This window comes from Lytechinus variegatus, chromosome 4, assembly GCF_018143015.1.
Source record: "Lytechinus variegatus isolate NC3 chromosome 4, Lvar_3.0, whole genome shotgun sequence".
NCBI classification, from domain to species: domain Eukaryota; kingdom Metazoa; phylum Echinodermata; class Echinoidea; order Temnopleuroida; family Toxopneustidae; genus Lytechinus; species Lytechinus variegatus.
The window spans coordinates 23,364,428-23,379,589 of record NC_054743.1 but is presented as its reverse complement, the minus strand read 5'-3'; the positions used below and the strand labels follow the sequence as shown (position 1 = coordinate 23,379,589).

The 15,162-nt window shown below is 37.4% G+C and overlaps 1 protein-coding gene across 1 annotated transcript; it reads right to left on the bottom strand.

The window, feature by feature from the left end:
• Positions 1 to 1,757: 1,757 nt before the first annotated feature.
• LOC121413651 (exportin-4-like) lies at positions 1,758 to 14,235 on the bottom strand. The gene is made up of 13 exons (XM_041606563.1): positions 14,022 to 14,235; positions 13,399 to 13,547; positions 12,769 to 12,905; positions 11,553 to 11,730; positions 11,005 to 11,164; positions 10,543 to 10,712; positions 9,793 to 9,967; positions 8,706 to 8,999; positions 7,712 to 7,892; positions 6,605 to 6,699; positions 6,052 to 6,306; positions 4,832 to 4,924; positions 1,758 to 4,137 (listed from the first exon to the last, which is right to left on the bottom strand). Exons 1-13 carry the CDS (start codon positions 14,172 to 14,174, stop codon positions 3,940 to 3,942), a joined length of 2,238 nt encoding a protein of 745 aa, XP_041462497.1. The 5' UTR covers positions 14,175 to 14,235; the 3' UTR covers positions 1,758 to 3,939.
• Between the last annotated feature and the right edge of the window lie 927 nt (positions 14,236 to 15,162).

The window sequence follows — 15,162 nt, the reverse complement described above, 5'->3', positions numbered from 1 at the left end:
CACACAACAGAAAGATTGAATTTAAAAGGGAGAATGCACAACTGATAAGCAAAGAGAAATATACCAAAGATCAAAAAAAGATTTGAGCTTCGGGAGACTTAGCTTAGCACGTCTTGTCCGGTGGCTTGCCGAAAGCAAGAGGAAGATGGACGCTAATTGCGCGGTGTTCATGGGTAGTAAGCCTGAACGGGAGAGGGCGCGCTCGCGCTTTTTAAATTCTTGGGAGTTCTTGTCGGGTATGGCAGTCCAGAGGGCTGAACTAGCAAATCAAGTAGATGTATGGAGTTATTGAAGTAAATATACCCTTTAAAGGGCCCAGCAACTGACAAATCATGGGAAAATTGATACAATACGAAATTTGCAAAAGGCCAATTGGCTTGCATAATCTAATCCATCTGTCATGAGCTCCCGTCGGACTAATGCGATAAAAGTTCGGACAGCACGAATTTGACCGAACTCGTGATACTTCTGATCATAGCAGTTCCAGTTTCCAACAATCCCAATTCCTAGACTCATAGCAGGTCTCTTGATTGCTAACCCAAAATAAATAAACACTGTGAAGGTACATGTTTCAAAGTGAAAACACGCAGTTTACTTCTGGTTGGTTAGTCTACTAGCTATTGCTCGCCTACAGACCTCCCAGACATGCCGGTGTCTATTACATAACACCCTCAGGCAAGACTTGAATCCCTTCTCTGTTCCGAGATAAGCCTTGATTTCCCCAAGATTTGTCAATGAAAGGTCGCTCTAAAACCCATATTCTATTAATTACTGGCAGTGTGTCACATGGCACATTTAGGGTACATCAATCAGTAAAATACACACATATCTGCCTAAGTCAACCTTCCATAAGGCAATTAAGTTGAAGCATTTTTCAGTCCAGATTATTCAAAACGTGTTGTATACCGTAATCTTCTAAGTATAATTTTGGTGAAGAATAGATTTTTCTGCTCCAAAGAGGTTTGACTTAGGCAGAGTAACCAGTAAACATTTATGGCAGTAGCAGTATGCAAGTAAGCTACTACAGTTGCGCATATTTCTTATGAACCCTGTTCAAATGCGGCATGACTATTACATGAAGGCTACAAAACCCAGCACAAAATAAAAATGATTAAATGCTTGCACAACAATTCTAATAGTTGAATATTTATCAATGATTGGATAGGTAGCATGATCTCTGGCTAATGATTTCTAACATTCATTTTAATATTGGTAGATGATTGTCCGTCTACACTGGCAAATATTGATCAATAATGGGCTCACAAGACATACATAATCCTTTGATTAACAATTCTATATCATTTATACAAATTTTGATCTTCAATTGGGAGGCAAGGCCCAAACCTGTACAGTGGTCGTTGGGGCCAAACTTCGTTCATTCCTCAAATGCTAAAAAGAGCTTATTGGCAGCCATGCTAATCAAGGTAATAATATAAAGCGCTTAGATATATTTGTATTAAGATATATTTGTATGCAGAAATTTTTATCATCATTATTATCATTGATGCTTTACCCATACATTTCTGATTATTGAATATAAAAAATAAGAAAAATTGAATCCTTGACTGATTGTCTTTATCACAGAGCAGCCTTTGCTTGGTGTGTTAATTGTTATTTAAGTTTATTATTTTGGACCTATGGGCTGCCCATACATGTCTTTGCATTAACTTCATGCCATACTCCTTTTAAAGATGAATTTAATGATAGTGTATGAATTTACTGTATACATGTATGTACATAATAAATAATCAAAAGCAAAGTTACACATAAACAGAGTAATTCTGTACATTGTCTACTCACATCATTGGAATGGTTAACACACTTTTGTTGTGTGTGTGTTTGGAGGGGTATCTTTTTTTTCTTCAGTTTTCCAACCTAACACTGGATATTTTTTATACTGGCAAGTAGCTACAGTCTACAGAACAAAAAGATAAATAAATACACAAATATACTGATAACAATAGTAGAGCTCAATTTTAACTTGTAATTGCCAATAAATGTCTAGCACAAAAGAGGACGATTGTTTCTTACATCTCTTTGTACGTTACCTACGACTTAATTGTGTATGACTGATGACATGATCTTCTGCAATTAATCAGAAAACCCAAATATGTGCTTGTTTACAACATATGGAGCTAAATGTCCTATCAACCACCTAACATTTTTACTAATGACTTTGTATTGAGATGCTTTTTAATGATGAGAATACATGTATTATTTTGCAGATATCGTATTTTCAACTTTGATTTTAGCAGATGGGAATTAAATGACATATTGTAGCACCTGATCTAGTAACAAAGAGCATGTTCCTTGCATTCATAATGTGTGTAGCTCTCAAGCAGTTACATGAAACATCTTCCCCCTAATAATCACTTCTCTTCACATTTTAAATTGTAGTCTCCATGTATATTATCAATATGTTTGTTTTAGTTTTGCTTTTTCAATTGTAATAGTTTCTATAACACGAACATTCGACCTAACAGCAAAGAAAAAAACAAAGAAATACAGAAATAAGGCTTTAACTATACAAATAATAAAGTTCATGTACAAAATACATTGTTTTATTATTCACACACAGTTTGAGCAAGAGATTTTCTTCAAGATTTCTCATGTTTCAAAATTTCCCTTTGCTCCCACACAGGTTACTCTAATAACCAAATTATGTTCAGCACATACACTTGCCTATTTAAGAAAACAAGCAATGATTGCTCCATCTCAGCTCTCAAGGCATGTTTATACAGTAATATAAAGTACATTAAAGTTGTATTGAAAGACTTGAAAACTTGGATTAATCAATTCATCTGAACACATTCCTATGATCAATACTGGTCATGTTCATACTCCACCATGGAGTGACCATACAGAATATTTGAATTTCCATCTGAACACACTCCTATGATCACCATAGGGCATGTTCTTATACAACACTGGGATGTATAGATAAGCTGACGTTACCAAACATGAGACAAGCCCTTACAACACATTCATTCACGGTAATCTGATACGTTTTACAGAGTAAACCAAGACAGAGGAAGACAATGTGTTTTGTAGACAACATGATTTACAATAATTACACATTTATCACTTGAACTGCAACTTTCATATAAACATCATCATGGTAATAAAATGCTCAGATTGTAACACCTTTCAGTTTTTTAATCTTACCCTTCTGGTACTTTCAACTATTCTTGAGGCAAGTTCAACACGGGCAAATAAGAATTCTTGAATGTTGATACCAATGATAAACTTTCAGTTCAAGATCATAAAGATACAAAAATTCTTGAATTCTTAAACCTTAGTTTTCATCCTCAATAGGCAAGATCTTTGATCTAGGTCATCAATGTACAAAAATGCTTCAGTTGTCGAGTCCTTGATCCTCACAATGCTGATAGTTTCAATGACCTTCAATAAAGACTATCAAGACTGTTATGTTACAATCATTGAATTCCTACACCTTCAATTCTTGAACCTTTAGTTCTAGAAACCCTAACACTGATCGAGATGGAATGTTGTGAGCAGCCCAGACAGAACGCAGCAATATTGGGCATATGCTGTCTTAATGCCAAAGTGGTTCGTATAATGAACAGAAGAGGCAAGTTCAACATAGATATTAACGAGTCTTTACGCAATAAACCATTCCACAAAGAGGAAATCGTGAACCACAAAGAACCAATCGCGCTAACCTTGACATCTCGGGTCAATTCATCTTCAGGCATGGTCATCATTTCACAATGAGCAAATGCTCTGACATTGACAAGGGAACGCTCCTGCTAAGATTGGAACTTGATACAAGGGGCGCGAGCCAGACATAAAGGCAAGTTCAACGGAGTAAATGTCTTTGAGCAGTAAGCCATACCACGAAGAGGAGACGATCCTCAAGAACCAATCGCACTACCTCTGACACCAAGGGTTCATGCAACCCCTCTTGGGACACTGCCATCACTTGACAATAAGCAACGGTCTGACATTGACTAGGAAACTCTCCAGTTGGGATTGGAACTTGATACGATGGGCACGGTCCAGATTGAAGACTTCATTGTTTGGTGTAAGCTGACTGAAAGCTGTAGCTAATCGCTGATAGTTGGAAGGATCTGGTTGGTGACGGAGGATGCTGTTGACCAGCTCACTGTACTTTTCCTGGATATGGTGAAGAAAATAAAAACAATTATATTCAGGGGAGCGTTTCATCAATATTTTCATCCGACAAGTTGTCAGATCTGACATCTTTCCATGATTTTGATTGGCTGAGAGGCACTGTTACTATGGTAACTGTCGGATAAAATGAGACTTGTCGGATAAAACGTCTAACAAGTCCTTTCATGAAACGCCCCCCTGGAGACTGTATTCCATCAAACTTCTGCACGTATTTTGGAGTAGGGTAAGATATACAAAGGAGAAATCAATTGTCACTGAATGAGTAACTAACATCTTTGTTCCCTTGCCAAATTACCTCTACCACTCTAATAAAGTTAACATAGTATGTGGACAAAATTTGTTTCATCTGAACAGTTTTTATAGAAAGGTTATTCCTCCTAAATTTAGTATAGCAAACAGTAAATGGAATTATATCTTAATCAGGTCTACAGCTTAAGCATGAAAGACTACAGACTAGAAGTCTAGGGTATGAAAAACAAGATAAAGACTATAAAAGAATGAAATAATGGACAAATGACTATGGACTGGAAAGACTCCATGTTGGAAGGAATGAAACAAAAGATTTAAAGAAACCGAAGACAGAACACTATTGTGATGGAAATACTACAGGTTTGAAGAAATAGGGCATGAAATAAAAAAGATGGATGATTGTAGAATATAACACAGATGGACTTACATGATGGCTACATATGAGTGTGTAGAAAGCAACTCCAGCCGCTGGAATGATATCCATATCAAAGCTCTGCCTCACGATGGTATCAAATAAAACCTACAAGAATTAGAAGAAAAAAAAATCATAAAATATAAACTGTGGATCTATCATAAATCTCTCAATGGAATTCAACAGAGAGACCCAACATGCTTTCACAAAATCATGTGGTAAATGATGGCCATGCCTTTTCATGGAAAACTCCTAGGGGTGTAATCTAGTGCTCCAGTCACTCAGAGGAACCAACTTCACACCAAAAAAAGTTGTTACTTTATTACTTGACATACCATCCATCCATTTGGAGTCTGTTTCCTTGGTGTGACTGCAGCAATGAAAACCAGGGGCCTGTAACACAAAGCTTAGCAACGATCGTAGAACATTTTTCTACGGTTGATTGCATTGACTACAATGTACAATCAATCGTGAAAATCAGGCGTACGATCAATCGCTAACCTTTGTGTTACGGGACCCATATCACTTCATTTAGCAGGAGTCACACAATAAAAGTGTAACCTGTCTTGCACAGATGCTTCCCCCATTCCCCAATGTTTTGTCAATGATTAATATGAGGATATGCAATGATAAGATGCTTGAGGGATTCCCTTGTGAAAGACATGGCACAGTCTACATATGTTTAGCAACTTAATTCTTTCCAATCCTCCATACATGTATTTCTGTAAAGACATGAGTCAGACACAAGCCAATTAAAAGAATTGGAGAAAGATCCTTGAAATTCTTCGAGCCATTTTTTTTTGTGACAGTATCTAGGAAACTCCCCCCACAATAAAAATATGAATAGATGATTGAATGAATGACTGAGTGAGTGAGTGAGTGAATGAATAAAACCACAAGAATAATGAAGCAGATCCAAAAGGAATTTTGATTTAAGACCAAATCTTGAAGAAACAATAAAGTGCTTCAGGGTAAAGGCATAATTAGGCTAGCAAAAAATTAATCAGGGATACCAATTAGAATAAATGAAACATGAGGAACACAATTTAAAATGTGCCCTTATAAATATGCTGAAAACAGTATGAATATTTAAGTCTATACAGTGACAACAAATAGGAGTAATTCATGATGCAAATTGTCAGTGATTATCACTGAAAAAATGTTATAAGCCACTAGAAATTCTTGCATCTGATTGGCTGGGAGCAAGTACGAATGAAATGCTGCAACAATCTCACCCTTAGAAAGTGCTCCATGGCATGATCAAGCTGAGAGCCCGCCACCACTTGACGATTCTTAGCACAGTGTTCGGCCATGGACGTCAGGGCATCCAGGGTCATACAGGAAACGTCGCTACCAAACTCTGTCAGTCCTGCCTCCATCGACGCCATGAGGTTCTGGAAGAGCGCACCCGGTAGGCGAACAAGACGCTCAGGATACAGCTCACCGATGGATGTGACGAGCCGAAAGTACTGCTGACATAGGGTTGGAAACTGGAGAATGAAAAGACATGACTCTTGCAATTAAGTATTTCAATGATTCTCTGCCTTTCTAAACTTTCAACAACAGAAAAATCTAAATTTCAAATGTCATGAGATTTTTAAAGCTTACTTTGATAGGGTTGATATTTCAATTATCATGCAGTGTTCTTCGTTGAGAGTGAGACTTATGCTAAGACAAAGTTGGGGTTTCCGCAAAACCCATCCTCATCAAATTTCCCCATCCCCTCCAAAACCTTCAGATCTCACTTTGGTTTTTTTTTTAATTTGGTAGAATGGCTACAAGTCTTACCCTGAGAAGTTCATGATTAATAAGAGGTAGAAGAAGGTTGAGGCCATACAGGACAACATCAGGAGCAGAAACATTGCTTGCTGGATTTGGCTCATCTAAGATGGAAGATAAATTACACATTTAATAGTAAACCACGGGTAAGCAAATGGGCACAGCATTTAGTTATCGCCTGAAAAAAGACCCTACACCTCAGTAGAATGTCATGCTTATTTTGCATCACTCAGCAATTACACAATTTCTACCACAATCAGTTGGCATATGAACATACAACTTGGCTGGTCATTTTCAGGGATTCTGTTCAAACTCGTTTTGAGATCGTTATCACAACTGGCATTTGTGTTGGAGGAAGGGGGGTGGGAGACATATTTACTTGAAAAGTGATTGCAATTTACTATGAGAACAGACATCATAAAAAATATTGTTGTTCTGCCTGACAGTTGCGCCTTTTCAATATCAAGCAAGTTGAGTTGGCTCATCAAAATGTAAATGACGATCATTATTCTTTTTATTGAAGTGGGTCAGGTACCTAACATCTTTTAAAGTATACTGGGATAGCTAAGCCATGAACAAAGACCAGGATGTGCTATCAAAACCAATCTATTCAGAAATGTGTCTGTAAGACCCTCTATATTTTTTTTTTGTCACCCACACAGTATGGTACTAGTAGGAGTATAAATAGAATCTTGCTACAAGGCGCACACACACACCCACACGCACATACAAGAGTTCTTTGTCACCCACACAGTATGGTACACGAAGGAGTAAAAGTAAAAATCTTGCTACAAGGCACACACACAAGAGTTAAGTAGGTTGATCAGTGAAATGTATCACACATAAATGAGTAACAATCAATTGTAAAATTATCCTACCCTCTAAGTTCATTGTAAACCATGTACAAGAATTTGCTACCTTTATGCTACAGTGACATCAATATTCTATAAAGGTGATCATAAGTTGAAAATGACTTCACGAACGACTGGAACATATTCTTGGGTGCTAATCTATTTTTCATTAATGTACATTTGTACCATAAGAAGGTATCACTGGTAGAGCATAGAGCCATTCATAAATTTACAAACAGCTTTCTGGAACACCCCCAGGACTTACCATCATGCAGGAAATCAGTCATGTCTTTGGAGATGATCTCTGTAAGTAGCTCAATCAGGATGGATATGTCGTGGTACTGCTCTTCTTCCGCTAGGATATCGTGCGTCTGCTTACCAAGATTGCACTGGTTGTAGGTCTCCAGGAGGGACAGTGAGATCTCGTACAGCTTGAAGGAGTTTGCCTGGGAGGAGGGTTTGAAAGAAGACAAGTTCAAATATCTTAGTTTGGGTAAAAGAATAGTTCTACCTGACAGACCAGTTTGTCAACTGGCTAGCAGAAGGGGGGGTAGGTTCAGTGTGTGTGTGCAGGGTGATTTTCAATTCCGGTTATTAGCTCAAGCACAAGGTACAAAACATGCACAGGTTAAATGCCATTCTTCCTGACCAACATGACCAAATTGAATTGAAATTCTGACATCCTTCTGCCAGCCAGGCCACATTCTGTTGATCTTGATGCATTACGGTCTAGTGGTTCTAACTCTTGCTTTGCAGTTAGAGGGTCATCAGTTCAAACCATGGGAAATCTATTCACATTATAATTGCACTTGACGCAAGAGTAGTGAATGGGTATGGGGTGGAATATTTATTCCTGGGAATGGCTGTGCATCACCGTGGTGGCCAGGTTAAAGCCCAGGAGCACTGACAATGCCAGTGACAGCCATAATTCTTTGTTACATGTATGTCCAGGCAGTCAAGGTCAGAACAATAGAGTGACCAAGTTTGAACATCTATAGAGTGAAAAAAGTAAGGAGCGAATTCCTTTTGATTTGAAGTCCTGTTACTTAAAAAAAATATCAAGTATTTTCACTGTCATCAGCAACCATCAAAGCCACCATCAGGATCACTACTCTCATCATCACTACTCCCATCACTATCATCATAATCCTCCTCCTCCTCATCCTCATACATCATCACCACCATCATCATCATCGTCGTCGTCATCAACGATATTCCTAATTGTAACTAAATATCATCGATCATCAACACAAACCAACCTTATTGAGGTAGGTCAGCTGTCTCCTGCCCATCTCAAGAAACATTTCCAACACCATCTCGACAACATCAGAGCAATTATGATAGGTCCTGATGAGTGAAACCGACTCCGTGGCAAGGGGCATGGTGAAGAGAAAGAGCTCATCGGCGGAGTTGAAGCGGGTTCCCATGACGATGCCCCGGATGTGGCTCAGAAGCATGCAGAGGGTTGACTTGAGGGATTCATCCTGGGATTTTCTGACAAAGTCCTCCTGCTGGACCAATCCCTTGAAGCGATTCTGGACTGGGAGAAGGACCTGTGGAAAGGAAAGTGCAGTAGATGATGTATTGAACTTGACTTAATTAATAATCATAATATAATCATAACACTTGACATAATGTTTTTACGTGCTGCACATTATTATCCCAGCTTTAGCACTGCTACACAAATCAGATGTTTGAGCTTTCTAGGAAAATGGGTACCCAGTACCCACTTTCTGCACCTGGATGGAGAGTAGCAAGTGTAGATAAATGCCTTGCAAAAGGATTCAAATGCCACAGTGGAATTCAAACCCAGGACCTTGTGGTTCAAAGTCCCAAGACTTACCCCCCCTGAGCTAGTCACACAGCAGTGTATTGAGGCTCAGTGGATAACTCTCTAAATTTGAAACTGTGGTTTGTGGGTTCGAAATCCCAGACATGGATTTATTTCCTTTCAGAAAGAAATATATTCTCAATGTGCTACATTCAATCCAGGTGAGCTAAATGGGTACTTGGGAGGATTATGAAATGCTTGTGCACTTCTATAAAGCCGAACCCAGTATATGCATATATTAGGCCTTCCTGAAGTAATATATCTTTGCTTCTTACATGTAGTTAATATGAAAAGTCGTAGTGCTCTAAATTTGTCATGGAGTATTACAGCAGTACAGTGAAATGAAGTGAAAATAATGCAATATGGGGGTTGGATGTGCAAAAGGGTTGATTATTTCATAAAAATACCCAGTAGATAATATCATTTCATTTATTTTCATACATGTTAATTCAAATACAAAAAACTCAACAAAACATGAAAATCGGCAAACCAAATACGAGAATATAAAAGGTTACCTCCTGCATAAACCTGTCTTTGATCTCTTGGTTGTTCGCTAATGACCCTGCCAGGACCAATGCTTTCATCAGATTTGATTTGATGTCCAGAGGGAGAAGGTCTAGGGGTGGTGAACTGCTTGCATGCTGCTTAGCTATGGTCCAGAAGCTCTCACACTGCAGAGCGGGTATACATCTGGGGATAACAACAGATATGACATCAGGTAGAATGTACAGTGACAAGAGGTTTTCTCTATCTTGGGATAAGGGATGCAATGTGTTAAGTGTACAGTATAATCATCATCATCATTGTCCTTATCACCTTCTTCATCATCGTCATCATCATCACCAGCATCATCATCATCACCAGCACCATCTTCATCATCATCATCATCACCAGCATCATCATCATCATCACCAGCATCATCATCATCACCAGCATCATCATCATCCCCATCATCATCCCCATCATCATCATCATCATCATCACCACCAGCATCATCATCATCATCACCAGCATCATCATCATCATCATCACCATCATCACCATCACCAGAATCAACTTCCCCATCACCAAAAGGAACTTCACCACAATCACCCCCATCACCCCTACAACCGCCAACACTACCCCACCATCATCACCACCACTAATACCACCACTTTTATCATCACCCAGGGAGAGCATCGACATCATCACCACCATCATAGATAACGTGTAGTTGCTATTTCCAAACTCGCAAAACCCCCCAATTTTCATTTTGATAACTTTACCTTTCTTTTTTCTCCACCAGAGCTACTAGAAGATCCACTGTATCGTTGGCTAGTTCATGCTCACCGCTCCACACCGACAGATTTGAAAGGCACTTCTCAAGAAGAAAACCAGTCAGCCAATTACTCCCTTCAGTACCCTTACCAAAACAAACTGCTAAAGGTACACTTAGCTGAAAGAACAACAAAGATTATTTACATATCAAAATATATTCATTCAGCCCTTCAGCAAAATGACCTAAAACTTAGGAAAATCGATTTAATTTACCAATAAGAGGACAGAGTTACCCGGTACACAATTTCTTTACACTCTTATTTTCTTCTATGTCCTTTCCTCTCTCTCTCTTTCAGATTAAAAGTGTTCAAGTCACTGACAAGGTCATCCCATGTAAATGAGACAAATCAATAAATAAAATAAAAAGAAAATTATGCTATAATTTACAAAATGCTAGCCTTTGACTATACCTCTTGATAGTAAGATTCGTTGAGCATGAGATAAGATGAGAGCCATCGCCGTAGAAACCAAACGACTGTACTACCGACCTGAGGACTCCATAGATCACCTAGCTGAGCCTGAACGGCCCTCCTCTCAATCTCAGAGATACGGAGGACAGCTGCAGCTAACCTGAAAATATTTGACAATTAATGATATAAGGGTGAGTGGGCATTGTTTCATGAAATTTGTTATCAATGATAGGTTGCAAGTATTGTTATAAGCTACTTGAATGCTGTAATGTCATTGGTTGAAAATCCAGTACCCTAGATTTTTAGAGTTGCGATTGATCCCCACTCTTTCCTCAACAGACCTCTGCTTTTAGCACCACTACCCATCCAGCAAACAAAAATATTTCTTGCAATGACTACAACAAAATATCATTGTCAAGGGAACTAATGTTGTTTATTCAGAAGTTTTCCATGTCATAACAGAAGGAAAACATCTAATGTCAACATGACAAATTTCACTTGAAATAACAAGCATTAACTTTAAATACTCAATGTATTCTTGTACCTACCTAATGACTTTATCAGCCTTTTCATGACCCGGTATTGAAGAGGGGTCTTCTTGTATTGAACCTAAAACCTTTAGTGTGACATCTGTATTTACATGTTGAGATTCTAGCTGGGAGTATCGTATAAGCTGCTCTGGAATGATCGGTGTCTCGCCACGGAAGTCGTCTGCTAGAAGGTGGCCTGTAGGAGTAGGAGGAGGATCAAAGTAGTAAAAAGACACATTTTGCTATCATTTGCATCATCGTTATGAGCGATTCCATAAAATAACCAATCTTTAAAACTTTTCATAATCAGAAAACAAACACATATCATTTCCGATAGCCCCAGCATATAACGGTTTAGATGTACATAGTACATTTTGAAAGGATTGTCATATCTTAATTTGTATACTTCTACTGTAAATTCTTTGGTTTCTTCAAATGGTTTTGGGAATATATACATACATGAGGCAGGATAGAAAATAGCGATTAAGTGATCATATGAGGTCACATACGGAGTTCACTGGGTTGACTTTGCATTACGGAACAAATCAAGATCTTACTGATTACCATTCCTACGCCACGTCTTAAAGGAAACCAAACCCAAGAAGAGAAGCAATCTTATTGGAAAGAGTAAAATAAGAGGAACAATTTAAAAAATGTTTCATCAAAATCGGTTACAGAATACTAAAGCGAGTTATGGAGGTTTGAAAAGTCTGGTTGTACTTTCTATGGGGATCCTCAAATTGGCAAACATGCTTCAAAATGGCTGATCTTGTGGACAACCCGACATTTGTTTTGTACACATATTTTCAGATTTTCCCCTTTATTTTACATCATATTTCACATCATTTTCTCCTGACCTTGACATATGTGGTGTGAATTATATTTTCCCATTACATATGTTATGCTCAGAATGAGGCAATATGCAATTTTAAATATAATAGGGAAAAATCTGAAAAAAATGTGTACAAAGCAAATAGAGAGTTTTTAAACGTCCCTAACTTGCTTAATTCATAACCGATTTTGATGAAAATTGTTTTAAATTGTTCCTCTTATTTTACTCTTTGCAGTAAGATTGCTTATCATCTTGGGTATTGGTTTCCTTTAACAGATTAAAAAAAACCTGAAATCGTGAATGATCTATTTCCTATCTGTAAGCAATTCCTGATAACTATCAGGTTGAGCTTGATTTGAATTGATTGTGAGTCTTTGTAAGACAGACCCCTGATAAGCTTACCTGTTATTAACGTAAGCCAATGGACGTCTTCAAATATTTGATGAAGCCCTTTAATATCTAGATCTACATTATGATGCTGTTGGTGCTGATGCCTATTTAGATGATTGTGTAATCTGTGTGCTCTGTCTTCCAGAAACCTAAGAAGAAAAAAATAACAGAAAAAGAGAAGACATATTTGAAATTAAAAGAATACACATGCATTGTATCGCAATATTTGAAGGACTTCAAAACGAGGAAAATATTTTTAAATGAGGAAATTCAAGGGATATATCTGTAAAGATATTTAATAAAAGAAAACCCTACTTTTTCAAAGAAGACAAATAAATATTAATGGTATGGCTGCCAAACTTGTGAAAATAATTACAGCAGTTTTTGAGTCAGATTAAACTAGAGTTCTGGGTGACAACCTGAAAGTGTTTTCAACTTTTCTGCAATAGAAACGAGTAAAATGTGATTTTTTTCAAGAAAAAGAAACCCCAAATCATGCAGTAATTTTATTCAAACACAGTATAAAATACTACCCCCAAAATCGATGAGTTCATGGAGGAGAAGAGTGGACATTTCAAAATCGCAACAACAAAACAAGCAATAGATCAGACTAGTTTCCCTTTCTAAAGAATGTTTACTTACTTTGTTAATATAGGTATACTATGTTGTGGTGTTGCTCTGCCCATGGCTGCTACACTTATCAGCTGATCAGCATATAGATCTCTATCATCTTCCTCCACTTCGTTAATTTCTTCATCTTCATCATCTTCACTTGCATCTCCATTCTGTTTCTTAATTTCAAGTGGAAAGAGGGAAAATGAATAAACAAACTTGATTAAAAGAAGAGCAGTACATTTCACATAAATTTCTCATAAGTATTGCATATTGACTCATTCACAGAAAAATAACATAATTAGCTTCTTAATCCCAGTATAATCACCCCACAACAAGTAACATTCTCCCTCAAGAAAAAAATAACAAAACTAAAAGAAAAAATAAAATCCACATATTCTACAAAATGAAAAACATACATGTGGCATGCATGAATCACTAGCAGCAATTGACTAAACCTTGTGATGAAATGGGGATAGGGTATTTGATATGTTTCAATTCCATTAATTTTATATAAGTGCTGTATACATTAACACTAGAATTTTCAAATTCTATTCCAGACATTAGATGAAAAGTGTATCAAATAAAAATATAACCGTAACCAATATCCTCGTTTCCACCCCCCACAAAAAAATTGTCTCTGGTCAACTTACCTGATCCCGAGTTCCATCTGGCGCCCCCAAGTGACTCTGGAGGTAGCAGTTGAATATCTGGATTGCGTGGCTACAGAAGTATGCTGGAGGGAAGTGGGTGGCCTCACTTAGCAGGGATGTCCAACATTCTAACAGCTGATCAAATGCTTCCATGTACTGTTGGTCATCTTGGTGGAGCTGAAATGAACAAGGACATGACAAGGACAGTTCAATAAAAGGCTCTCATCCAGAAAGTTATGTTGATGGTATAACACATATTGCATTCACAGGCTTACATGACTTACATGGAGATAAACACTTGGCTCGTATCTATTGGATTTTGGATGATGATGATATCTGTTCAGGTCTATAATAGAAAAAAATGTGGGCCTTAAAAGTAGAATACAATGGCTATAAAAAGTAAAATACAATGGCTCGAAGTCGATAGGCCATAAAGCTATACATACCTTGAAAAACAATGAAACAGAATAGAGAAAATCTAAGTAGACAAAATGAACAGAAATGCAAACAAAATATCACCAACCACACACAGAAAGCATTTTCTTCATAAAACTCTATGGCCATCGTGCAGTATCAATTATATATTGTCAAACATCCAAAACAATTAAAAAATAAAACAGTAGTTTGCATTTCAGGAAAAGGCATACACATTACAAGCACACCATTGTAGGACCATTATGAAATTTATCATAAATAAGGGCAAAAGTGCATGTATAGAACTGGGATGTTTCATTTCTGTAACTTGACAAGTTCCATGTTTTCTAAAATAAAAGTTTGCCAACAGCTATTTTGGCAACAGATTTTTCAAATGATTAGGACCAAATTCTCAAATCAAGTCTTCTCAAAGTACTATACATACAGTTCCACTAAAACTCAGGAAGCAAAATCTTTCCAACGTAATTTCTCATTTTAATTACGACTAGAGAAATTAATGTCCATGACGATTCAATAAGGAAATCATTTGCCATAACCATGTAATTGAAACAGTTGTGAAAGATGTATTGAGAGATTAATTAGAATGAAAGATGACATGACTTAGTGATCACACATTGAACACTTCGACGTGATTAATCAACACTGGTTAAAAGTCATATCCAAAGTGCTTGATATTCTACATCCAAATAACTATCACACTTGTGGT

Bases quoted from the DNA above. Each gene is read 5' to 3' on its own strand.
- LOC121413651 (XM_041606563.1), bottom strand. From the start codon at position 14,174: ATGGAAGCATTTGATCAGCTGTTAGAATGTTGGACATCCCTGCTAAGT. The intron at 9,968-10,542 runs GTAAAGTTATCA...TGTTATCCCCAG, and splicing joins CTGGTGGAGAAAAAAGAAAG to ATGTATACCCGCTCTGCAGT. The intron at 6,700-7,711 runs GTAAGTCCTGGG...CTTCCATCTTAG, and splicing joins GACTGATTTCCTGCATGATG to ATGAGCCAAATCCAGCAAGC.